The 27,944-nt window shown below is 36.7% G+C and overlaps 1 protein-coding gene across 6 annotated transcripts in view; it reads right to left on the bottom strand.

Annotated features, from left to right (window-relative positions):
* Positions 1-27,944, bottom strand: part of CNKSR2 (connector enhancer of kinase suppressor of Ras 2) — a 211,685-nt gene that overhangs the window by 37,966 nt on the left and 145,775 nt on the right. For 4 of the 6 annotated variants that reach the window (XM_067466777.1, XM_060770096.2, XM_060770095.2 and 1 more), the window contains 2 exons: positions 7,290-7,486; positions 1,659-5,540 (listed from right to left, as the gene is read on the bottom strand). The exons of 1 other annotated variant lie outside the window; for it this stretch is intronic. In XM_067466777.1, the coding sequence (XP_067322878.1) occupies positions 5,325-5,540; positions 7,290-7,486 (413 nt within the window). In that variant the 3' untranslated portion in view covers positions 1,659-5,324. Of the gene's footprint in view, positions 1-1,658; positions 5,541-7,289; positions 7,487-17,526; positions 21,699-27,944 lie in introns of those variants that run through there. One more of the 6 variants, XM_067466779.1, reaches the window with a different exon arrangement.

The following is a 27,944-nucleotide window of genomic DNA, read 5'->3' on the forward strand; positions in this document are numbered from 1 at the left end:
TCATGAAAACTGCCTGACAGCTGAGTCCCGAGAACATGCTGGCACGAACTCACTCTGCCCCAGTATTGCATAGCCAGATGGGTAGAGGAGTTTATGTTCATGCCGAAGCCTCTGCTGGTGTTCAGTGTTGCAACCTGTTTGATCTTTCAAGGGTCTTATGCACAGGGACTTATGTCCACTGTGGGTGCAGCTATACTTTAGAATTAATGCAGTTTGATACCATAGCCATGGCTCAATGCAATGGAATCATGAGAGTTGTAGTTTTACAAGGTTTTTAGCCTTCTCTGCCAAAGAGTGCTGGTGCCTCACCAAACTACAACTCCCAGATTCCACGGCATTGAGCCATGGCAGTTAAAGTGCTGTCAAACTGCATTGATTTCACAGTTTAGATGAACCCTGTCTTACATCATTCTTCTCATACAAGGGGACTGCTTCAGTATAAGACAAAAAAAGTTTACAAGAGGAGATTTTTTAAAAAGGAAATTACACTTGTTTCTAATCAAGGAGCTTCTAATATTGGGTTTTATCTGTTGCCAGTCTGCTCTTTCCTCACTCTATCTTGGTTTGTTGTTGATGATGTAAGATATTGTGGTTTATGGTATTTCATTTTATGGTATAAGCCAACGTAAAGGCTTTGTGGGACTATGTGATGTGGCAATTAACTGACAAAATAAAGCATACAATCAAACATGTCTTTATATTAGCCTATGTATGTACATTTGAAGCTGTGGTGGTCACGCCTTACCAGGACATGTACACAGTGTGGAAAGCCTTGTGTATTCACAGCTTCTCAACATGTGTACGATGAACCAAAATGAAATAGAAGCAATTCAAATGTTTTATAAACAATTTTCAGTTTTCTTTCACATGGAAAGTCTTTCTATATACAAGAAGCACCTGCAGCAGTGGGATTTTTGGAATGCCTTTTACCCAACCCAAATACCACCCCTCCCCAAATATTCCTTGATTTTACTATAGAAAATCCTGTCTGCTGGGTACTGTTCACAGCGACATAATATTTTGGCATTCCCAATACTCTCACCAATTATAGCAGAAAAATATGGAAGAATTTTAGTATTACACAGATATAATTCCTGTGGCACCTTTCTTGTATGGGTATAGTTTTATTTTAGTAAGCACACTTTTATTTCTTGATTATTGGATTTGCATCCTAACGGCGCTCCATGAAGTCATGCTGGCCACATGACCTTGGAGGCATCTACAGACAACACCAGCTCTTTGTCTTAGAAATGGAGATGAGCAGCACCCTCCAGAGTCAGATTCAACTAGAGGAGAAACTTTTACCTTTACCTTATCCTAAAATGGAGCTCCCAGTGGTGCAGTGGGTTAAACCGCTGAGCTACTGAACTTGCTAACCGAAAGATCAGTTGTTTGAATCCAGGGAGCAGGGGTGAGCTCCTGCTGTTAATGTGAGTAGATCAATTGGTACCACTTCGGTGGGAAGGTAACAGTGCTCCACACAGTCATGCTGGCCACATGGCCTGGGAGGCTTCTTCTTCAGCTTAGAAATGGAGATGAGCACCCCCCCCCCCCCCAGAGATGGGCATGACTAGATAATTAATGTCAAGGGAAACCTTTACCTTTACTATCCTATAATGGTGAAAGAGAGAGAGAGTGATAAAAGAAGAAACTAGATCTTGGAAATATCATAATTCATTTCAGGGTCAAGCATTTTATGTGAGAAATATACAAAATATCACAAATTATAACAAACGAGTCATGCAGTCAATAAATTGTTTATACAAACAGAATATTGTAGATGATATAAACATTTTCACTGGACCTGGAATTCCATACAAATGTATGGTTTGTCATTCAGGTTCAACAGAATACAGATTTACGTAAAATTAGCTTTTAAAAGGCCACTCTCCTGTACAATTGTGCAAAATTTGCAAGACGTTTGCAATCAAAAAATGCAGTTGAAAAGAAATGGACTATCCTTTGAATTTAAGCTTAGTCCAAGAGCAGAACATAAAATGCTCATTAAAAGTTTAAAAGTACATTCGCTGAGCTGAACAAGTAATAGCTGGAAGCCAGGTTAGAAAGCACAACTTCTCAGACAGACTCATTTTAAAAGACTTGTCTTTTTTTTTTCTTTTGCCCAGGTATCGATCAGCTCATATCTCAACTCCTCACATGTGCAGAAAAGCATTAAGAAGCCACAAGGCGATTTATGCACAATCATGCACAATCATGACAAGAATCAAGGTGCTGATAAAAGGGCAAAAACATACGGTTTTGAATTTACTGCTTCTATCCCTAGTCAGGCACAGACAGGTTTCATCGTAAATGCATCAACCTCAGCTGCATTTTCAATTATTAGGAGATTGACTGTATCAACTTGGGTATCTCAGGGCCAATTCTGTGACATATGAAGGACTGTCAAAATGCAGTCAACTTCTTGCAATGTGAGAATAAACAGTGGGGGAGGTATTGATGAGTCCACTGCAAAGAATCTAGAGTTAATCACTTGGAGTATTTCCAGTCAAAAGCAACATGAAATTGCTATTTAAGATGCAAGGGCTAGTGAAACCAAGGGTTAATTGTGTAATTAATTGCCTTGCTATGCTGATCAGTAATCCCAAGAAAACCTCACCCATGTTTTCCTCTTTTATATCACAAACTATTGCTGTTGGTCCTGGAAATGTCACTTTTTGAACTGCAGTTCCAAGAGTCCCCCAAGAAGTGCTGAATGTTGAGAATCGGAATTCTAGTCCAAATAGAAACATTGTTCAAAACACTGTACTCCAAAGCAGCACTCCAAAACAAGCCTTGCTATGCTGGCTGGGGGATTGTGGTAACTACAGTCCAAAATACTCTTTGGAGGGAAAGGACAAAATGAGAGGAACCAGATACAGTGGTTGTTTATGTCATGAAATAGTAACTGGGGTCAAGTGAGAAAGACTCTGTCTTAACCTCTCCCTCGCTGGGCACATATTAGGTGGAATGCACCACTGTTTGATCAAGGCAGTATGCTAATACTCTCTAACATGATGCCCTCCAGATACTTTGGGCATCAGTTGTCATCAGCCCCAGGCCAATGGTAAGTAATTCTGGGAGTTGTAGTCTAAAGCATTTGCAGGCCACCAAGAGGAGGATGCTATCTCCATTATATACTTAGTTTCATAGTTGCTGAAGAAAGCAGAAGCCAAAATGTTTTCCTACAACACAACACAAGATCCAATTAACACCAGTCCTGACACAGTAGCATGGGATTACCACCTCCTATCACTGAGTATTCAGTGATCCCCATTCTCCAAAGCAAACCTTTCACACTACAGTGCAATTTGATACAACAGACTCCAATTCAAGCATGACTGGGGTTTTAAGTCATTGTAATAGGCAGGCGCATACGCATACATAAAACAATTTCACATTTCACCTCTCCTGATACAGTTTCAAACCAAACATTAGGTAAAAGGAACAACTCTCTGGTCAAGATTATCTTATTATCCTCTTGAAACTAGCTAAATCTGCAGCATTTTCAACTCCTGAACAAATAGTAGAGTTTTAGTTATGAGAAACATAGCACGGTTACAGATGACCTTTCAAGATCATCTTGCTTCACCCTTCAACTGTTACAGGGACCTCTGGATATCGTTATCTGCCACTTGTAACCTCCTACACTTTCCCATGGCTTCTTCTGTATGCTCATACCATGGAAAAGGGGCAGGGGGAGACAAAATGGCTGTGTAGTGTCTTCTGATTGCTAGTGTAACGAGCTCTCCCTCAGGAAAAGCTCAAAAACAAACACATATTGGTGAGAGGCAGGACTGCAAGCTTACATGGATCCACACCTCTAAATAGCAGTATCGCTAGTTCAGGCCTAAAAGGTTTGTGCTAGACCTGCTTTGGAATCTGAAATAACTGGAAATCTACACTTTAAAATGAAAGGATGAAATGACTGTGGAAGAAACAAGAATGCAAACAATTTGAGGGGATTAAAATCTAGATTTTGAAGAATGAATGCCTAACTTAATGGTATCAATAAAATAAAAATACTATGGTTGCAGCTTTGCTGGTTAGAGTCCAGCTACTTGTGAGTTAATAGACTATATGTGGCATACATCTGCGGTTATGACATTCAATATTTGAAAGTCCCAGTAACACAATTTTTCTTTCAAGTCAACATTTTAACTGTTTTGAAATCATCGCAGTTCCTTTTAAAGTTTAAATGAATTTCCAGGGAACTTTTTTTAAAAAATAAATAATATTTGGTTTATGTGTGAATCTGATGCCTTTTGAAACTAATCTTTTGAACCTATGTGCTTTACTGATAATTCCAGCCACCAAAAAAGGGGTAACGCTAGTATGAAGTGGACAAATGCTTTTACCAAACACTTGTGTCCCTTCCCTTTTCCCAGAATTGTCAATGTGTTCTCAAAGTTCAAAGCATGAATTATCTTGAACTGATAATTTCAAAACAGTTAAAATGTTGACTTGAAAGAAAAATTGTTCATGCTTTAAGAATAGAAAAACCCCTGTATACAAGTAAGAAGAGGCTGAGAAATGGGTAATAAGATACTTGAGCTTACATGTGCTAAAATCTGTGTCAAAACCGAAACACAGACAGCCCTTAGTCCTTGACTAATTCTGTGCCATAGATTGTCTGCTAATCCTCTTTCAAAAGAATGTAAAAAATGAAGCATCCAAGCATATTATGAAAGTCCTTTTTTCTTATTCCCTGACTCTTCTTTAAAATGCAGTCCTTATCACAGTACTACACTTTTTAATAGTTTATGAAAATATCTAAAATATTCCACCAAATATAAAAGTTTAATTATCACACTGGCCAAAACAAAAGCTGCACTTTGAAAATGTAACTCTTAACAACAGTTATATACTACTAAAATAGGAAACGGAATGACTTTCTGCAGTAAAATACTGCTCTTATGCCAACTTTCCTTCGATAAATCAATGTAATCCTCCAAAATACCTATTTTTAGAGTTTTCTTTTTAAAAAACCGATAAATACATGGTTTTGATCCAAAGAAGCTAGATATGTGTTTCTCGTCAGTTTGAAAAGCAGCTGCTCTCTCCAACAATAAGAGTTGTGCATCATGGTTCTCTCCCATGACTGCATACTCCTTTGGATCATAGTCAGAGTTTGTAAACATAAAGTGAACATCAGCAGCATAGAAAGTATGTAAGTTTCTATTCACACAATGACTATGGAAATTGCACTGAACTCATATTAGAAACATTAAAATAGATCTCTTATAGACTGATATAAAAGCTACTCTGTGCACTGAAGTAGATCTGGAAAGCTGCAGAGTGAAAACAAAAACCTGATATTTTTCTTTTTATACATGCGTTTCAATGTAGGAATGAGTATGTGCTAGAGAGTCTAGAAGTGCATCAGCTTCATCGGAGTCATTACCAGGGTCCTCCGAGAGATTGTTCTGTGAATTATCCAGGAACAGATCAAGATACATTTGTTTCCAGTCTTGAAAGTCTTTAGAAGTCAAGTCTGGATTATCCAGAACTTTATCTATGATGGCTACTTCTTCTTCTCTGGCCTGAAAAACATCAAGAAATTGGATTTGAAATGAGCAACAATTAACCTGCTGTGTCTTAGCTTTCCATTCCCTCTCAGAACAAAAGAGTGAAACCATTTGTTCTTGTTGAATGCATTTTTAAACATATATCCAAGCACTTTCCTGATAAGAAAACAAGGAGCTTCCAAACAGCTTTTCTAATAAAGTATGTGTTTATGAATGAATCAGGAAAAGGGGAAGTAACTCAAAAAGACAAAAAGGGTGAGAGGAGAGCAAGGCATTGAGAAAGAGAGAAAAAGATAAATTAACAAAACATAAAAGTGAGGTCAAATACACACAAATATGCCCAATCAAGAAACTGAAGAGGTTATGAGGAATAGCTGTCTGCATCAGTTACAGATAAAGCAACAGAGTCTTATGTCATTCTAAAGATTAGCATATTTTCTTCATTACAGATTGAGTATCCATTATTCAAAATGTTTGTGACCAGAAGTATTTGGATTTTTAAATTTTATTCTGGAATTTATTTATTATTTATTTACCTTATTTATATCCCACCTTTCTCTACCCTGAGGGGGACTCAAAGGGGCTTACAATCACACCTTCATGGAGTCTTAAAACACACCACATCAGTTAAAACATAAGTTAAATATTTAAACATAAGTATATTAAAAATACATTTCAATGAACCACATTATCCAGAGTCATAGTCTAAAGGCCAATCCGTAGTCAAATTGCACATATTTCATACAAACTATATTAACTTTGGAATTCCAGATACAGGAATGCCCATATTTGCATATGAATACATAATGAGATACCTTTGAGATGAGACCCTGTCTAAACATGAAGTCATTTACATGTCATATACATTTTGTGCACATAATTTAGTGCACATGATTTAGTAAAATTCTACATGAACCTAAGTTTGTATACACTGAACCATCAGAAAGCAGAGGTGTTGCTATCTCAGCTTCCCATATAGACAATTTGGGGTTTTTGAATATTTCGGAGTTTGGAATTCCAGATACAGGATGCTGAACCTATACAGGCCTTTGTTGTCTCTGGCCTTCCATTTCAGACATGTGGAACTTTCTTCTGACATCTGGGAAACCCATGACTGTCAAAGTATTTAACATGTTCAGGCTAAAAAGCAATTCTCAAAGCATGGTACTTGGGGCACAACTATACTGGGAAATTTTGTACAGTGTAAATCCCAGTTGTCTTCAGCCTGGATAGTGGAATGATCAAAATCAAAGTCCATCCCACTGTCAACCTGCCCTGGAGTCCCAGGATACTCTGGAGGTTTGAGCCAACTCTGGAGTATTCCCCCAACTTTGTCAAAGGTGGGACAAAATCAGTTTAAACCAAAAGACTCTGTGATACTCACTGGAAATCATTGTGTTCCATGAAAACAGTGAGTAGTCTGCTCAAATTCAGTATGGGGTTTTTGGGTAATACAGAGAAGCCCTTGGTTTCATAATGGGTATGGTCCAATTTTTAGAAATCTTAGAAAGCAGACCAAAACCAACTTGTGTTCTTAACTATTAAAACATCATGAAAATATTAATGACATGACCATCATTCACAGCTGTATGAACCAAATGAAGATGAAGTGTTCATGGATCAAGATAACTGGAAACCGGAACTGAAAATGCTGAAACCAAACCCTACTATCTGAGGTTGTAAGTGATTTATGCCCATAGCATTTTCTAGCACCGGAGTGAACCGTAAGATTTTGTGAGATTTGCTTGCTCCTCCTCAACTCACCTTTAAAGTGCTCTTTAGAATTCGCAGCTGATGCAATTTTTCATTGACCACTGGATCATTGCAACGCTTGATAAAAAATTTCTTGTATTCCATTTTGGTAGATATTTGAAAGTCTCCCAAAGGGTTCAAACTAGCTAGTTCCAAAGATCGGTACAAATCTTGCAACGAATCTGCAGGCTTTTCTTCTAGAGTTTCAGCTGCAAGACATGAAGAAAATGAGCTACACACAAAAGCCAGTCTAAATCAGGGTTTTCAAATTATGTCATGGTAAGCTGAAGTGAAATCTTAGCGATTGAAATGTGCAAATATAATTGCATGAAAACTATGTCAATATAGACATATTCAATACTGGGTTTTAACTTTGTTTTTGACATTGTTTCTTAATAGCTAAATATGTTCCTATTCTGATGTTTGTACATTTTTTGGTGCTGGTCATTGATTGTAATATAGACAGACAGACAGATAGAACAAGATTAGGCAGCCTCTTGGTGTGAGTGGGTGTATTGCATCTGCTATTGGGAGCTGCACTGTTCCCAATCCAAATTAGTAATGACTTTTTTATTTTAAAGGCACCCTAGTGGTATGAAAACAAAGTTTACACTCTTGATGTATGCCATTTCCATACTATTGCTTGCCTGTGTGAAATATTGTTTGCGAACAAGAGACAAAAAGAATGTACACTTTGTTTTAAAGGAAATTCAGGAAGCTAAAAACATTTTTGAAGTAGGGATCGAAATGGTGCTACAAACAGCTTGTGAACATTGTGTTTCCTAGTCCTGGTGTAGGACTTTAGATGGGAAAGTTATTGCAAAAACATTACTGTATGTATAGTGCATGTACCACAGAAACTGGTGGTCTGCTGCATGTTTCCAGCAAAAGGCAACTGACTAGATTATGACAAGATTATGCTCTTGTAAATCAATTACTGTAAAAAGATTATATAAAATGAAGTTTTGTTCCTTGTTATAGTCTTAGGAATCAATAATAATCTGCAGCTCATATAGTGCTACACTTTGGGAGCTATGGAGCTCTTCAAAATACTTATGGAACCAAGTGGGACTTTTGAGTAAGCACACGATTGCCCTGTAAATATGAAAACTGTACAAACCCAGTTTCTCACAAATTTTAAGAGTACGACTGTTGCCTTATTCATCTGTCATCTTTTCGATTTAGCTGAAATACAACTTTCAACATTCCTATCCACGAGCCACAGGGGTGGGGTTGATGGGATATAGAGTGCAGTAGCTTCTACAGGGCCATGGGCCCTTCTATACATGCTGTAAAATCCAGAAGTAAAGGGGGTTAAAAGAGAGGGGGTGTGACTTAATGATGGCTAGCTAAAGTGCAGGAGGGATTAGGTTAAAAGGTTGAAAACACGCATTAAAAAGGTGTGCTTAAAATTCGATTCTGGCTGAAAAATGTGCACCTTTGCATGACTGTATATCCCTGCAATCATGCAAAGCATATGCTTTTACATTGTATAATCTTAAACAGAGATTGAATTAAGAATTGGGAGAAGAGACAGATCAGACTGAAGGTTTTTTTTTTAATCCCTCCATTATGAACTGGAACTCATATGCGCACATGCAAATTTGCTTATAGTTATATTAAGATATTCACATGTGCGCATATATGGTCCAGCATCCCTCATCCACCCTCCATCTTGATCCACTTCAAAAGAAGACTGTGAGGAGAGCAGGGGAACATATCCCGGGACTGACAGTCTGTGTTTGGACCTGCTGTGCTGGGTTACTCCTAAGATTGATCCTGACGCTAAACTCTTTCAAGAGCATCAGGATTTAATGACCACTCAGATCTCTTGGCACATACCTACATACATACTTTGACCAGGAAGCTGTGTATTTACATTTCCTTCTAACTATGGAATTTTGCAACGTATACTGAAACAAATGGGAAAAACCAAATCTGCTGGACTTCCTCAATGTTCACATGGTTTTCCAGGCTAAGTATTGTCCCCATATGCTTCAATAAAAATAATCTGGATCAATAATTATTTCTTTCGAGTGTTAACTAGAAAATAAAAATGGAGAAAAACAGTCTAGACATGCCTTTCTAGTCTTGAAATGAATATATTCATCATGGAATTTCTTTAAAGAATTAGTATCAAGATAGCAGGTAAACATGTGTATTGTGCTCATGATTAATGGCACCTCATTATTTGTCACCATATCTGCCTTGATAATATCTTTATAATTTTGCAATGGTTCCCTCAAAAAATGTGATAAAAGTAATGAGAAATTAAATAGTTTCCTTTCTCGTTTTGATCTTGGGAACTGTTTTTAGCAGGGTGGGTAAGGGAATGAGTTGGGAGCTTCCTGGTTCATATTTAAGTTCAACCACAAACCTATATGATGACCCTTAGCCAAGCAATTGCCTTACTTTGCCCTTGAACAACCAAAATAATGATTGAGACAATGTATGCCACCCTACAGTCTTAGATATTCTTATAATTATCCATGCCAGATTGCTCTATAGTCAAGGTCCAGTTACTGTCAAGAGTCTGCTTTTGTATAGGAAAAAAAATTGGCTCCAAACTTCAGGCTTTGCTCATCCTTCTCAACCACATCCAAAGAATTGTTGAGTGTGGACTAAGCTAGGGGCTCTTGATTCCTTATAGATGCAATGGAAGAAGTGAGAAGCATGAAAACTGCAAAAGACACAAAAGACTACTTGGAAAACTAGCTGAAGGTAGATTTTGTCTCCCTCAGAACTTTACATTTCAAACTAATGGTCTCAGTAGGAAAAGACTATCCAGTCCAACCCTTTGCCATGATAATTGCAAGAAAATTTTAACTTGACTTGAATTGAAATGACAAAATAATATTAATTAAAAATATAATTTCTCCTTAAATTCCTTTTCCAGCAATCTTAATTTTCCTTCTCCAGCAACTGAATTTAAAATTGCAAAAAAAAGTCAGAGAGAGAAAGACCAAATAAATCAACAACTCTATTATTCACATGTTCATTTTACTCAGCTAGGTAAATAGGACAATTCCATATTATTGAAACCTATCACAGAAAGCTCAGGGTTGAAATGTTGACAGCAATTTTTATACATTTCTATTAAGTGAAGAAGAGTAAATTACTGTTAGTTACTATGTTAGGCACTTAAAAGCATGTGAACTCAGTGTTTTGCTTGGAAGTCGTTATCTGTTAATTACCTGTTTCTCACTGTGCTCTATGGGAAGTTGTATTCTCTCACTTTCTGTATCATCAAAGAGCCCTTCAAAACAGTTTATTTTTTAACCTCCCTTTCTTTTCTTTTTTCTCTTTCTCTGTCACAGTACCCATCCCTTCTTTTTTTTCTATACCTCATAGCACATGTTTTCTGCCATTCTGTCAATCCTTCATTCGATTTTTTAAAACACCAGTTCCTTCCCTTTATCTTTTCACACCACAGTTTTCTCCACCTTTTGACAGTTACCACCATTTTTGGTATGTTGTCTCAGCATGTTCACAGATTTTTTATATCTATAGTTTTCCTTTTCTTACCCGCCTTATTTTTTTAACCCTTTCACTTCAATCTTGCAATTTTCAAGTCTACATTTATCCTCTCCTCATTATCTGTATGCTTTGCAATGTCGCTGCAATATCAACAACACAAATAAGGCTTTCAATATACATAGCAAGTCATAGATCCAAAGAGGAAATACACAACGTAGTGTAGTATCAGGCTGCTGCATTACTCCAAAGCTTCTGAATCCAAAAAGGAGAAGCACAACAAAGCACATGCAGTAATGCATACTTTTTCCTTGTCATGCCACTTTACCAAGTTTGAATCAGGCCTTATACCTCTTCTCTTGTATGATGTTGGTGACCAACTCTTCCTTGAATCGTTGAGTAATGTGAGGAAATCCATAGCATATTAAAGGAACCATACAATGCTGTCACAGCCATTTTTGTGTTACTTTTGAAATACAGGATGAAAATTATGCTTTTCCCCTCATGCCATTAACACATCATAAAGTGTCTTCAAACACTTTCACATAATTTATATAAGTTGTGCCATGAAAAATCAATGCTTATATTTTATCCAGCAGGCCAAAATGATCATTTAGGTGAGTGTATTCAGCCTGCAGGACTGAGGTTGGGTGGCTTATTGTGCGTGCATTGAATGTTCTCACAAAGATAGCAATGAGTCAACTGCACTTGAATTTCTGTGGAAGCCTTAGATAATCAACACATTTAGAGAATACATTTGTGGAGGCTGAGACAAGTAGCATAAATCTGCCTTTAAAGAACAGTTGATACTTTAGTGCAGGTTCTTAATTCAACTTAATCTTCCCAATTAATCAGAGTCAATGTACTATGTTTCATCAACAAATAAAGAACTCCATGCTCATAGCTGAATTCTAGATGTGTTTAGATGCAATAGGTCAAGTTGTGTTCAATAGAATCATCACAGACTGACTAGTCTGACTGAAATAATTCCCTCTACATTACACTCCTGTAGGTGTTTCCCCAGGCATATATCCCACTGATTTATGTTTTGTTCTCTCATAAGTAAATATGAAAATACCCTCTTCTTAGCAACCACCTGCTGCCCTTCACTTAGTACACATATGGTTTCTCACTTAGTTTATCTTCACACAGGGAAAAGCCTTCTGATATGATTTTACTGTTTAGATATGTACATGTGAGAAAAGGTCAGCCTTCCCATAATCTGGTTTTAAGAACTTTAAATGTCAAAGCAATCTGGAAATAGATCAGAAACCAGTGCAGATAATACTGGCATAATATGTGGAACCATCATGTCTTAGTTAATAGTCTTGTAGCGCTATCAAAAATAATTTTAAAATTAACAAATAATTAAAATTTTCAGAAAAATTTCAAAAGACACAAGTATGTGAAGCACAATGTGTTTTATCAGAGCATGGATAAACTGAAACTAGACCATTTCTGTCCTTTATGGTCACAATTGGTATTTAACAGCCTAAATGTACAGAAGGTGTTTCTGAGCCATGGATCTAGCTACAATGTGGAAGTAAAGAGCTCTTCATTCATCCTCATCAATTCCATTACCATTACATATGAACCAGGCACACCTAAAGTCTCATCAGACTTTGATGAAAATAAATAGAGCTGAATGTCATCTATATTTAGGTAACATATACCATAAGTCCAAATTTTCAAATTATCTTGCAAGACTGTTTTTCTGAGATGGTCAGCAGCATGAAGAAAGAATCCCTCCCAGTGGGAATCCAGAACATGATTGCTAAGTGGTCAAGCAATAATCTTCCAGTACAATTTTACTATCCAAGGAGGAATGGAACCAAAAAAAGTACTTCTAACACACAACATGGACCGCTTTTTGAAAAATTATATCATAGGTAATGGCAAAACAACAGTGCATTCAAGAGAACTCATGGGAGGCATTTCATCTATCTTTCCCTCAGAAAACATCATAACACGCAACGAGTCAGGTAGTGTCTGTTTCAAAACTAGGCCCGAAAGCTGGAATACAGAAAATAATATTCCTGCAGAACTGTCTAGAATTAAAAGGAATCCACTAACCTGATCATCTTGTTCAGGAAATATTTGTCAGTTACTGCCCTGCGAGTCTTTATTTCATTTGGTTTTAGATTTTATTTCTTCAGAAGGGATCAAATTATCATTTCTTTTAAATAGCATCTTATTTTCTCTCTCAAAGTGGCATTTACAATTTCTTGATACTATAAAACATTTTCTCTCTAGGTATAACAAGCTAAGCAGGGTAAGAGTGCAAATGCTTGCCTGCATTTGTCTGAGCCATGGAAAAGCCTGGATCAGCAACCATCAAACTATCCATTAAAATGCATAGAAATGTTGTTGTTCTTTAGCTTGCTGTGCTTGTGGAGAGGTGATTTGGAGATAGGTATATATTTACAATCTTTATCAATGCTCTATATTTTGAATTTATTGAATTGAATACAGAATTCAGAAAAAAATGGCTTGTGTTATTGAGATATTTATTGAAATAAATAAAAATACATTTTGCAAATGTTGAAAACAGTATCAACTATAAAGGAATTCTAAAGTGGTAGCAAGTACTTTAGAAGTTTAGTCAAGAGTGGTCTCCAAAAAAAGATATCAGGCTCATGAAGAATCATCTAAATTCCTCTTCTGACATCTTCAGTGATGGGGCAGGTTGGTGGGGGAAAAGGTATTCTCAAATAACAACATCCTGAGTTGTTAGGGGCTTTATACTTGCTCATAAAAGACAACTGCAATAACTGCATTAGCTTCTAGACCGGTAGTTCTCAACCTGTGGGTCCCCAGATGTTTTGGCCTTCAACTCCGAGAAATCCTAACAGCTGGTAAACTGGCTGTGATTTCTGGGAGTTGTACCTTGGAACCCACAGATTGAGAACCACTATTTTAGACCAACTTTAAGGGCAATCTCACATATAGTACAATACAGTATTCTTATCTTGAAGTTACCAGCATTTGTAGCACAGCGGCGAAGCTATAGCTTTTCAAGAATTGCTAAACCAGATGTGCCAGCCAAAACTGATAGAAAAAGATTTCAGGACAACAAATTCACCCATCTAGAAGAGCAAACAACCTATCAGATTCAGGAACTAATTATGCACCTGCAACACCCTATCATAACCAGCAGACTTACAAAATCATGAAAGATCACTCTTCCCTTTCCTCCTTCCTAAAAAGATACTGAAATAATATTTGAGCTAAAATATACATCTGCAGGTTGCATCCAACTCAGTGTGTCTTAAATCTTGAATGTCCACAATACAGCTGAATCTTGAACTTCTTTCTTTAACCATTTGAATAGAATGCTAGAAAATATTCCATATCCTTACATTTCAAGAAGAAAATATAAAACACACAATTTTGAATATTAAATTGGAAGTTAATGCAGTGGAATAATTTATCTCTTACAATATCCTCAAAAGTTTTTTTAACTGAAGTTAGATATTGCACAATTAAATTCAGATTTGTTTAAAAGCTACCCTTGAAGTTTCATAAATGGTTCTCAGTTCGCAGATGACATGTTATGAATTACATTATGCAAGGCCTTACTTATTTCAAAGGGAAGAAACATCCAAACAAGCGTCTTACCTGACGGTCATAAGATAGCTATTGACAAAGAGTACAAAGAAAAGAGAAATATAATATAAATAAAATCAACAAAAAATTAGCAGAAGACTAATATGCTTTGAAATAATGTGTGCCCTAGCTTATTTGGTTTAAACATTATACAGCAAAATAGTGGAAATTGCTTCTTTTGTATGAGGGTCATATTTAATAAATAAAATATAATTATTTTGTAAGGAAAAGCACTGGATTTCTAAAATGAGTACAGCTGCATATTAGCAGCAGATTTTAAAAAAAGTTTTCTTTGGGCCCTTCCACACAGCCATACAATGCAGAATATCAAGGCAGAAAATCCCACATTATCTGATTTGAACTGGATTATCTGTATCCACACTGCCATATATTCCAGTTCAAAGCAGGTAATGTGGGATTTTATTCAGCTGCAAGGTAGGGAACTTCATTTCAGAGATCAGATAGTTCAATAAACCTCTGGTATATATTTAATACTCAAAAACCAATGAGACATAGTAAACAATTACTATGTCCCAATTCCTGGTTCCAACTAATATAAAGTATGCTTTGAAAGCGTATGTGGGAAAGTGTGGTCATATGATGACGCCCTATTGTTCCTTGAGTAATATATCTGTATTGTTAAATGTAATGACAGCATACAAGTAGCCGATGCAAAAGTTTAAATGACAGATGGTGTGGGTGACTCGGCTTAGCTAAATTAGTCACAAGTCAAATTTGAGCAGCACTTGTCTCTCAGGATTTATGTGATAAACATTTAACACTGAATACAAAACACATGCAGACGTTGTATAACTTTCTTGCCGTTTAGGGAGGCTATTTCACAGACTGCAAATGTCAAAGCCATATTGGCATGTATCCTAACTTTTCATATTTTTCACAGAAGAGTTGCATTCATGGAAGGTGTTCTTCCATTAATGTGAATGAAAGCAGCTTCTATTCATAGAGTAATAAGGATCCAAGATATTTATGTTTATCACTATGACAACAAAAATACAGGAATATTGGGTTGCTGTGAGTTTTCCGGGCTGTATGGCCATGTTCCAGAAGCATTCTCTCCTGACATTTCACCCATATCTATGGCAGGGATCCCCAGAGGTTGAGGGGTCTGTTGGAAACTAGGCAAGTGAGGTTTATATATCTGTAGAATGTCCAGGGTGGTAGAAAGAACTTTTGTCTGTTTAATGCAAGTGTGAATTTTATAATTGGCAAGCTTGATTAGAATTGAATGGCTGTGCAGCTTTAAAGCCTGGCTGCTTCCTATCTGGGGAAATCCTTTGTTGAGATGTGTTAGATGGCCCTGATAGTTTCCTGTCTGGAATTTCCCTGTTTTTTGAGTGTTGCTCTTTATTTACTGTCCTGATTTTAGAGTGTAATACTGGTAGCCAGATTTTGTTCATGTTCATGATTTCCCCCTTTTCTGTTGAAATTGTTGATTGCAATGGCTTCTCTGTGCCTTTCATGTTCCTTGATTTGTGTTTGGTATGTTTGGTGGTCCTTATGTAGACTTTTCTACAGCTAAATGGTATACAGTAGACTCCTATAGTGGTGAGAGGATCCCTCTTATCTTTTGCTGAATGCACCATTTGTTGGATTTTCTTAGTGGGTATGTAGATAGTTTGTAGGTTGTGTTTCTTCATCAGCTTCCTTATGTGGTCAGTGGTTCTCTTGGTATATGGTAAGGGCAAAACATCAGGAGAGAATGCTTCTGGAACATGGCCATACAGACTGTAAACACTTAATAGCAACCCAGTGATACCAGCCATGAACGCCTTCAACAATACAGGAATAATAATTTTTCCTGTAATTTAGATAATGAAGCTAAAAAATAAATGCTCCATATTTACATATTTTATATTAAATAACCAAATACAGTGTCTTTAATATGTTGTTGCACTCCAATTAAGCATCAAATGGTTAACCATCAAATAATTCTTCTATAGTTCTCAATACAGACCCAGTTTTGCTTCTCATCTCTTACCATGGTAGTTGGACGTAATACATTAGCTATAGCAGACAGGTGTCCAAGTGACACATATGTAAACAACCAAAAAAGCATTGCACAACAGTACATTGCTTTTTCATTGAGTTTGAATTATATATAATCTACATTTAAGAAATATCTGTTATTTTAAGATGAACCACATCTGGCAGTAGATCAGTTTAGTCAATTGATTTGAAAGACAACAAAATATAACACATTTGTTTTGTATCAATGATATCAGTAAGATAACTTCTACTAGAGGACTGACTGAAGTAGGCTGCTGGATATATATTTCTGGGGCACATGGTGAGTCACATCAGCCTGTTGCATAAAAAAACATACATCCCATCTGCATAAGTTGTTGGAGGCTCCATCCCACACCAACAGAGACATCTGATGGTTTCTACATTGATATAAGGTGTATAAAGAGCTTCCTGTAGTTTCCATGATGTTAATCTGAGCCAGGCTATAGAACCCTTGTGCAAAAGCACTGTAAATGAAGTTTGTACAGGGTGGGCCAAAAGTCATGAAGGGGTTTCAATATTTAATAACTTGGGAATTGTGCAACATAGAATTGATATGCAGCAATATGAGGGATGACCATGGTTTAGGTATATGCTTTTATCAGTTTATGTGTTTATATGTTTATTTTGTTGATGTTTAATATATTGTATTTTATATACTTTGTATTGCAATGTGGCACTGAAGTGGCCAATTTGTAAGCCACTCTGAGTCCCCATTGGGGTGAGAAGAGCAGGGTATAAATATAGGAAATGAATAATAATAAATAACTCCTTTATGTTTTGGTTTTTAATTTACAATACCATAGCAGCATATACAGTATACGTAAGAAATTAATTTACGTTATGTGTGAAAAATCAAATCTTGGAAATGGCGTCCAATATCATAGCATCATATATAGGGCCCCTTAGTGGCTTAAGGCACAACCTGTACAGTCTTATTTCTCAGAGCTGCTATGGTAACAACATCAAGACAAATGCTTGCTATGAACCATTTGATGATTGCTCCATTTCACCCCATGAAAAGTCTTTATAAAGAAATAGCAATGCAAAAGCACTCATCAGCCTGTCTCCAGGTAAGACAAACATACGATGCAAAAACTATATTTCGAAACATCCTATTTTCATTATATTAAGAAAAAATGACTGGAATTTTACAAACTTTATTTTGAGTAATACAGAAAACTTTGACACAGCTTTGTGCAATTAATGTCACAAGTTGCTAATTACCATTCTTCTTAATATCATTGTAAAATGGAAATGGTCATTCAATGCATTATTTGGAGATAGGAGGGAGAATACTGCTTTGAAATTCGAATACATTATGATGCCAATACTTAAGCTCCTTTCAGCCTGTGGCAATGTGCAGCAAATGAGCAATCACTGAAAACCTAAAATGGCATTCAACATATTATAAATTCCAATCTTAGCTTTTAACTCCTCAATTTATTTGTAAAATAATTCATTTCTATCCAATTACAGAATTTAATGACAGATTATAACAGTTTCAGGCCATTTTCAGCTAGGTTTTAGTGATAAATCTTTCAGGTTGTAAGATCTTTATATTAAGCAGTTATTTATTGAATATGAAAATGATACTTCATGTGGAACCTTGCATAAAAGGCTAAAGTCTGCTTTTGCTAAGCAAGCACCAAAACAACAGTAAATTAGAAATGATTTTTCAGAACAAAATATTAATTTAAAAAAACATGGTGAGGATATATCTTCAACCTCTATGAACAAATAACTCAGTTCAGCCAAATTTAAATGCTTGATTTCAATGCAAAAGACTTATTGTATATACTCATGTATAAGCCTAGAAATGTTAGTCAAAAGTTCAGTCCCAGAACCTGGGTTGGCTTATCAACAAGTCAATGTAAGTACAGAACATTAATTTTATCAGAAAAGAACTGTCCCTTTCTCTGAATACAGTGATAAAAGGCAAGAATTCAAAAGAAACGCTGAGCCCCCTACTTCTGGCCTTTTTGAATGTCTAGGTGGGGAAATTGTGATGGTCTGCTGAGGCAGCACTTTCCGCCCTCCAAAGAATGATCCTCAACTTATCCATGATTCATATCAAAATCCATAATTTTGATCCCAAAACCAGCTTTTGACTTATACCTGAAGTCAACTTACACGTGAGTATATACAATAGGTTTGAACTTCTCCTTCCTACTGAAATAAGTAGGACTACAAGCACTTAACTTTTAATGGATCATGCCCAGTTTTTGTTTTTGTTTTTTTTGCTCAAATGTGTGAGCAAACAGTTCTGACAAAACAAGTACATCAGATATGTGTTCATGAAAAATTATAAAAGCTGAATACATAATCAGATTTTATACAGGTTTATGCCAGGCCCAGTAATCTTATATGGAAAGTACTCATGCATTGTAATGAATGTCTGGCTTGTTTACAGTTTGCTGGCATTTATTTATGTTTTTAAATGCATATTAAAGTGCAAGTTTGTCTTACTGCTCTTAAGCAGATGCTGTGCATTATGACTTGTGAAAAAAAAATTAAAACTCACTTTTCTATAAAAAGGGAAATATATTTCTTTGTATATAAATAAGTCTATAGATTTTATTGGTATTAACATAGTGCAATACCATACATGGACCTGACGGAAATAAAACATTTCAAAATACATTTCAAAATTCTCTCTCCATTGGATAGTAAGAAATATCAAGAATTAGCATTGACATTACAGTACAACCTTAGCCAAAAATAGAAAGAAAATTCACACCCAATCACAGAGATACAGGCAAATAATGATCCATAGGAGGAGATCCAATGCAGGATAATAGACAATACTTGGATCTACTTGCGGAAACTTTCTGACAAATCCTGGTCACATTGCTGCCTCCTATGGATCTTATATGATTTACAGAGAATACTTTATGCCTATGCTGTAAGGCAACATCACTCACGTTTAAATCCTAGAAGGTAAGGAGAAATGGAAGATTTTTGTCTGCAGAGTTTGAAAACACTCCAGTATGAAGCATCATCTTCACTGTTGTAAAATCTGTGCATCATCTTGATAAATCAATATAAACCATTCCACACTCTATTGTAATTCTAAGCCAACTTGAGAGCAAGACTCAAATTACACACGACTTGTCTCTTAAGCCCAATTGGTATATTCCAGTCATGGGTGAAAACACGGAGGATGAAGATCTGTTTTTAAGGCAAATTAACAAAACTTTCCACAGCATCATTACAACTTCCCCAAATCTCTTTTCTACCAAGTGCTTCCCTACATATTGAGCTCACTTTGAACGCCATCAGAAAGGAAACCCCATGTGGGTATTATACTCTGGTCCGCAAGGCTAGTGTTTATTTTGATGCAATGATGTTCCCTGTGTGCTGTGATATTCTGATGTATAGGTGATTCTCACCTATTTTATTTCAGAATTAACCTGGAAAGATTATTGATTGCTGGACAGTCTGTTTCCAACAGTTATGTTTGCCTCTACTATCTTGTGTGCGTACTGGAGGTGGGGAGGGTTATCTAGGGCTGCATGGGGTGATAGGAAGTCATTGACAACTTTTTCTTCCCCATAGCCTATGCCTTTTTCCAAGTTGATTTCTGGTAGCTGCCCAGATGTTTCCTCCACTGCTGTTCAACAAAGAACTGTGTTTGGTCATGATAACCCCCCTTTATTCTATACTCAATTTAAGGTGCTAGGCCTAATTCTTCATGATGCATTCAAAAGCATAGAGGCATTGGATTTTATCTTTATGGCATTCTGTCCTCAACTATATTGGAGTTCTGCATACATTAGCCATTATAGTTTACCAGAAGGTAGGTTCATTTTACCATGTTGGCAAAATACCTTGCTTCAAAACCTAATTTTCTCCATACTCCCTAGTTAAAATGCATATGGTTCAGTTGAGTTATAGAGAAAGTGCCATGAAGTCCACTTCATGCCACTGCATGGCACCTTGACCGATCACCCTATTTGCCTTGCATTTCCTAGTTATAGCCCAAATTCTTCACTATCTTTGAATTGTGCTTTTCTTTCAAGGGCTCTCTTACTACTGCTATTGGTTTCTCCTTTTTATGTGGAGTGCATGCAGTTTTCACACACTGGTCAGTCACCTTTTGATATTTGATATCCTCCTTATGCTCTTTCATTATATTCTTCCATTGGAAGGAAAAATAGAGAAAGCACCCCTGAAGTCATTAGGAGACATTAGGCATGAAAAGAGAAACTGGTTGAAGACTAAGTACTTCTCTGTGGCAAGTACTGACACAGACTTACTCAGTGCCTTTGGAGACATCTGCAATGTTCCATTTGGATGTCATAAAGGATCACAGATTGGAGTGAAAAGAAAATGACCTTTCACTTAAAAGCAAAACAGATGTGAAAATAAATGAGGATTTCCTTTTAGGAGAAAAGTTCCTAGGTGGATAGACTTCAGGGAGGCACAAGAAGGAAGAGGTTACCAGTCCACAAATCATGTCAACTTTGCTTTAAAAATTAGATCCTCACTCACACCATTTCCTCTTGGCACATTTTTGAACTAGTTCTAATGCTAAATGGGTCTACTGCCAACATGTGTAGTTTGAGCTTGAATGCCACTGAATTTGACAAATTTTAATTCCAAATAACCACAATTAGCGATGGACTGTACAGCTTGCAACAGTCTGTGTGTTTGGACTTCACAGAATACATTTCATTTGTATTATACAGCATGTTTTCACTAATGTGAATAGTAATGTTAACCTTTTCGCTTTTCTAAGGATGGAAGTAACTGAAGTCCATCTTCAAAACAGAATATAACCATAGCTGGTCTTTGTTTCTTTCTTTCGTTCCTTCGTTGAAGACTGTGGTACACACCTGAGTATCATTATAGCCCTTCCCCTGCCATGACCCTCTTCCCCTTCTGTTTCTCCCAAAGTGGTAGAAGTATTTTCTGCAACAGTATTCCATATAGCCTGGGTCTGATATTGTGCCTAGTTCCTCTGTGGAAAGGATGCATTCTTCAAAATAAAAGCAATAGCTCTGGCAACAAGTTTGCCTCTTGAAATACTTTCCTGGAGCCCCTTACAAGGGCATTTGGTTGTCTCTATTTTAAAAGTCCGTTCTTGCTTACAAACACCAAAGGTATTCAGGAAGAAATGACTGGCTTTCTGAATGCAGGACATTAGAAGTTGCTTGCAAGACGCTGTAGATGAGTCTCCGTCGTGCCAATTCTCTCCGATCTAAATTCTCTAACCAATAGTTTATCAATCTTTGAGTCCAATCGGTTCAGTGCCAAGAGAAGTGGATCCGAGTTGGCATGGGGAGGTTCTATCAACTCTTGCAGTGCTTTAGCCTAATACGATAAAGCAGTGATACAATATGGTGAAAGAACTGTGATTGTCTTTGATTTTTATATCATATCAGTATTACATTGGTATCACAATCATGCAATGTTGATAAAAGAGAGAAGGCATATATAGTGCAATTTTCATATAGTGTTAGCTCTACAGTGATCTTATTTGCATGCATACTTGCTTAGTGAAAAATAAAGCAGGATACCCTTGTGATATAAGGCTTTAGTAACTTTCAGTCTCTGAGAGAAGAGAAAACGTTTTAAGAAGTAGCAGATCTAGAGTGCTATATTTTCACTAGAACTATAACAATATTTATAAAATCAAATTAAATAGGCAACATATATTTATTTTTAACACAACCGACTGAAAGGAGTTTCTTATCTAATGTAAATGTTAAAAGGTTACTTTGGAAATGGAAGAAAAGATTTGATCTAAAAATTCAACTTTTTCAGCATTAAACAACAAACACAACCATCCAATCTCTGTCACAGAAAATGATATAGGAAAGAGAAAACTAATTCATATTTTTCAATGAAGGATCCAGTGTGACTATGTGTGCGGTGGTTCTCATTAATATATATGTTGATAAAAAGAAACCTTTAATAATAATAATAATAATAATAATAACAATAATAAATATCTGAAAACACTACATCAAGTACTTTTAATAGCATTTTAAGAATCATGCACAATGGCTGCATCAACAATAGGCTGAAATAACAGGCTAAATAAATCAACCTACCAAACGCACAGTAGCCTAACCAACAGTTTTAAAATGCAAAAGCAGGTGCTACCATTAGGCAGCAAGAATCTAGCTCAGTGGTTCTCAACCTGTGGGTTGCCAGGTGTTTTTGCTTAACTCCCAGGAATCCCAGCCAGTTTATCAGCTCTTAGTATTTCTGGGAGTTGAAGGCAAAAACATCTGGAGATCCACAGGTTGAGAACCACTGACCTGGATAATAAACTCCATCTTCTTTCAATTCCCCTTTTCTGATTGGACCAGGAAACAGTAGAATTATAGCAACCACCCATTTTACAGTTTAGATTCAGTCCAATATCATGTTTAATAAATGTATTTGAGCACCTATAGCTATACTAGTGCAAACCTAAGCAGTGGTTAGTAAAGTCTGACACCTAGTGCCTGGGGGCTTGAAAAAAATTAATGTTAATTAATATGTGTTTTCACAAAACAAAGAATCAGTTGCAAAATAAATCCCAAATAAGGGAGAAAACTCTCACTTGTGGGAATTTTGAAAGGATTAACTACGATATGTTAGTATGTTACAGAAAAATCAGTGAAAACTCCCGTGACATTTTCACATATGAAAAATACTTTGTTGTTTCAGCTTTGGGCATTTCAGAAACTGAGAGACAAAATGAGAGATCAGTAAAGAGAAAGGAAGGAGATTTGAGATGATAGTTGTCTAATAGCATTTTCTCTTTCACCCTGTTTCCAATTGCACCTAATGGAGCTGCACCCATAGTGCTAAAAGAAAAACTAAATTGTCTAGACTTCCAGTTTTGATGCAATTTATATAGGAAAAGAAAGATTATTTTATTTAATGTAGATATAAGTTGATAGATCTATATTGTACTCTATGATTAAAAAGTGAGCAATAGTTGTTGCTTTTTACTATTTTGTATAGTACCTTTTAAACTTGCCTAGTGTGGCATATTAGCCGCCTTGAGTCCTCACAAGGGGAAAGGTGTATTATAAATTAAGATGATAAATAAATAAATAAATCACTAAATATGTATCAAATTAAAATTTCCCCTCACAAAATCCCTGATCCACCTATATGCACACTACAACCTAGAGTGCCTAACATGAGCCATCTAACTTCCAGAAAAGGATGAACATTTCTGGGAAGGAGATTTATTTTATTTATTTATTTATTTATTTATTTGATGCACTTATTAACCGCCATTCTCAGCCCATAAGGGCGACTCATGGCGGTGTACAGTACACATAAAAGACAATTACAAAAAAGCCAGTTTCAACAACATATAAACTATACAACAATTACAGACTACACCAAAAATCCGCTTCATCTCTTAGTGGAATCATAGCCAGTCTCATATTCCTTGATTCCATAAACTGCAAGCATTCTAGATATTAGAGCAACCCTGCATTTCGGGGAGTGGAGACACATGCAAAAGCACCCTCTTAGAAGACCTCAATCCAGATGGAGGAAGATATACCAGCTGCTTGGCACATCTTGCAGCTTTTTAAAAAGCAATTTGAATTAAGTTCAGAAATAAATGAATAATCAAAACTAGTGTTTTATGTCTATGCCATTTGCTGCTTAAAGCCAAATTTCTGCCTACAGCATTTTGGAGGATGTCCAATTTCCAGATTAGATTCAAGGGCAATCCTTTCCTGCATTTTTCAAATGTAAAATTGATTCTTTGAAGGCACACACACTTCAGCCAGTCTCTAGAATACAAAACTATTTTGTTTGCCTGAAGTACAGTCTTTAAAGTAGTGATGCCAGGCATCCTTTATTGTAAGAGATACCCTTTATTTGAGGACCAGCAAGCTTGTCCAAGTCTGGTGGGTGTCCTTTTTAAAATAAGAAATGTCCCCTATTTGATGTTTAGAGACCTTTTTATTTATGTAAAAAAAAATGGGCGTGGGTCCTTCATAAAGAAATGAATATGTGCCTTGTGTAATTTATGTATATGATTATAAAGCTAATTTGACCAAGAAAAACATGGTTAAATTAAATTTTATTTAATATTTTAGTAGAACACTCACTTGTTAAGAATGATTTTATAATGGTCAGTCCTCCATGTAACTTACTGCAATTTTGAAAACTTAACATTTAGGTATATGATCAACATATATACAACATATGTACAGGAAGTCTCCCAGTTACAAACAAGATAGGTTCTGTAGGTTTGTTCTTAAGCAGGTACATTTTTAAGTGTAACTCCAGAGATAGATAGATAGATAGATAGATAGATAGATATGGAAGAGTTAACACCCCTGTGGTGTGTGTTTTGCTGTCAGTGGAGACTCCTTTTCCCCTTAAGAACTCTTTCAGGAGTGAGTTTCCCTTCTGAAAGGTAGATGTCCCAATTCTAGTTCAACATTCAAAACCACTATACTGCTATACCATAACGGCCTTTATACCAATAGTATCCTACTATTGGTATAAAAGACTACCATAGGGTTGTGTCTATGGAGTGAGAATAAAGGAGAAGAAATGAAATATTTAAACAGGTAACACTGAAAACCCACAAAAGGACCAATCTCCTGTGACATTTTATAGCAATAAAATCACCTGACTTTTCTGTTAATGTCTGATTTTTAATTTTTTAAAATTTAATAGCTAATTTTAAGAAACCATTTAATTTACTATGCCAACTCATTATCATGAATATCTTCTCAGAAGTCATTCTTCTATAAACTGGATGGAGTATCAATATGGCACTATGGTATACCTTCTGCATCTTCTGTCTTGTAATCTCTCACATTTTGTCCTCCCTTTGAAAAAAAACTTTTTTCTTTCTTTCTACTTAAGATTTAAAACATATAAAAGTATTTATTTTAAGCCACACTGATATAATGTTGCTATAGGACAGGTTAAAAATACCAGCTCTGAATATTCCTTTCCTAAGAAAACCCTATGAAATTAATCGGATTATCATAAATCAATAGGTGACTTGAAAACAGACAAACACGTACATAAATATCGAAATAAATAATCATGTCCTTGACACAATTTGTTTTCACTGCACTTGATAAGCTTTGCTATCACTCTGCATTACCTATTATAAAACCTCCTATATTGTTCTGTTTCCCTTTTAAAAATACCATTAATTCAGGGAACAGAAAACAAAATATGCCAGATAAGAGAAGACAGTCTGAAGTTTAAATTCAATACAGGCCAAACACCAGAGAATTATGAGAGCAGCAACTGGCTCCCTGTCAAATAGAGAAAGCAAATGTTTGAAGAATGATAGTCTTGATTGCAGTAAAGGTTAACCAAGGTTAACAATATCAGAAGAAGTAGTTACAGATGAGAACCAGAATTTAAACACTCTGGGACTAGCAAATTAAAAAGATGACTCACAAATGCATGCGCTCAGCTGAATTAAATTTGTATGTCACTGGAATGTATGAAAAAAAAAAACATAAAAAAGAATAAATGATGAACAAGCCAGTCCCCAATGCATGTTTCAAGGAACAAAGATATGCTATTATATATCCATCACAAAACAAAACCAAAAAAACCAGTTAATACATATGACTACAATTCTATGAATTCTATGCATCCATAATTGTGAATCAGTTACATATAGGAATGCACAGTTGTATCACCCAAGAAAAGTATTGCTCTGTATTTTGTTGTTTGAGAAGCCAGCATTAATGCTGTATAAATAATAATATAAAATGTCATCATGATCAGTATAATAAAACTTTGAGAGATTCAGTATTATGGACCCCTTCTTCAAATAAGTAAAATGTAAAACTACAACAAACATTACTGTGTAGGTCTATAGTGAGAGAGAAAAAACAAAATATGAAGAAGGCAAAACATTATAGCTTCATTGTTTCAAATGAAGATCACCTGGGAAGGAATCCTACTGGAGCATTGCAGTGCACCCAAATACCTGGGTGTCACTCTGGAGCATTGCCTGAACATCAAGCAAAAAGTGGGTGCTAGAAACAATATCATACGAAAGCTGACTGGCACAACCTGGGGATCACAACCAGATACAGTGAAGACATCTGACCTTGCGCTGTGCTACTCCGCTGCTGAGTATGCATGCCCAGTGTGGAACACATCTCACCACACTAAAACAGTGGATGTGGCTCTTAATGAGAAATTACACTGTCTAGCCCAGGGGTCCTCAAACTTTTTAAACGGGGGGCCGGATTACTGTCCCCCAGACCGTTGGAGGGCCGGACTATAGTTTTTTAAAAAAAACGATGGCCAAATTCCTATGCACACTGCACATGTCCTATTTTGCTACTGTTATGAATTGTAATGTAAATATCTGATATGCAGGATGCATTTTCATTGTTACAGATTGAATATAATTAAAGCATAGTGATGAATCACAAAAACAATGTTTGGGGGAGTATGGGCAATGAATGATGGGATTTGCAGTACCTTCAATCAATTCTGCTCTGACTTCCACAGACTACTGAGACCCCCAGGAATTACAGAACTGGACCAAACTTGGCACACAGAACTGTCATGACAAACAGAATATACTGGAGTGGTTTGGGAAGAATTGACAGTGATTTAGGGGAGATGTAGTTTGCCTACATCTGGAGAGTACTGTGAACCCAAACAGCTATGGATCTGGACAAACTTGGCACGAATATGCAATTTGCCCAAATTTGAACACTGGTGGAGTTTGGGGAAAATAGACTGTGACATTAGGGAGTTGGAGTTGATTAGATTTATAGTTCACGTACAATCAAAGAGGTTCTCACTGCATATTTGTGGCAAATGCAGGCATGGGCAAACTTGGGCCCTCCAGGTATTTTGGACTTCAATTCCCACAATTCCTAACTGCCTACCAGCTGTCAGGAATTGTGGGAGTTGAAGTTCAAAACACCTGGAGGGCCCAAGTTTGCCCATGCCTGAGCTAAGGTCACCCGGAGAGGCACCCCCTCCTCTTCCCTCCCTCCCTCCCTCCCAAAAACAAAAACACAACACGGAGGAGGAGGAAAAGGAGGCAGCGAAGTAGCTGGCATCCCCTGCAGCCAGTGCATCCTCCGTGCATGCTGGGTGCTGCTTGACTCCACTAATGCCACTGGGTCCAGCTCCCCAGCAGCACTGAGGATCAGCCAAAGGCAGCAGCAGCAGCCTCCCTTCTTCCCTCCCTTTTCTCCCTTCCTCCAACGCACGGACGGCTGGCTGGCTGCAAACACCGGGGCTGTAAACCTGGGAAATGGGACGTGTTTAGGCAGTTTGGATTGGGGAGGGGAGGGAATGGTGAAAAGATTGATGAAAGGAGGAAGCAAGGAAGAAAAAGGAATGAAGGAGAAAGGAGAGGGGAAGAAGAAAGGGAAGGAATTGAATGAGGGAAGGGAAAAAAGGAAGGCAGGCAGCCAGGGAGGGAGGCAGGAAGTAAGTCCTGCACCCTGGGAGAAAACGAAAAAGGGCATTTGTCCTTGGAAAGGGGGGGGGGGAATTGGTAAGGAAGTGAGGACAATGTTCCAAAGAAAAGTCAGTTCTTGTGGGTTTTTTCGGGCTATATGGCCATGTTCTAGAGGCATTTCT

The sequence above is a fragment of the Anolis sagrei genome, chromosome 3, assembly GCF_037176765.1.
Source record: "Anolis sagrei isolate rAnoSag1 chromosome 3, rAnoSag1.mat, whole genome shotgun sequence".
Taxonomy (NCBI): Eukaryota; Metazoa; Chordata; class Lepidosauria; order Squamata; family Dactyloidae; genus Anolis; species Anolis sagrei.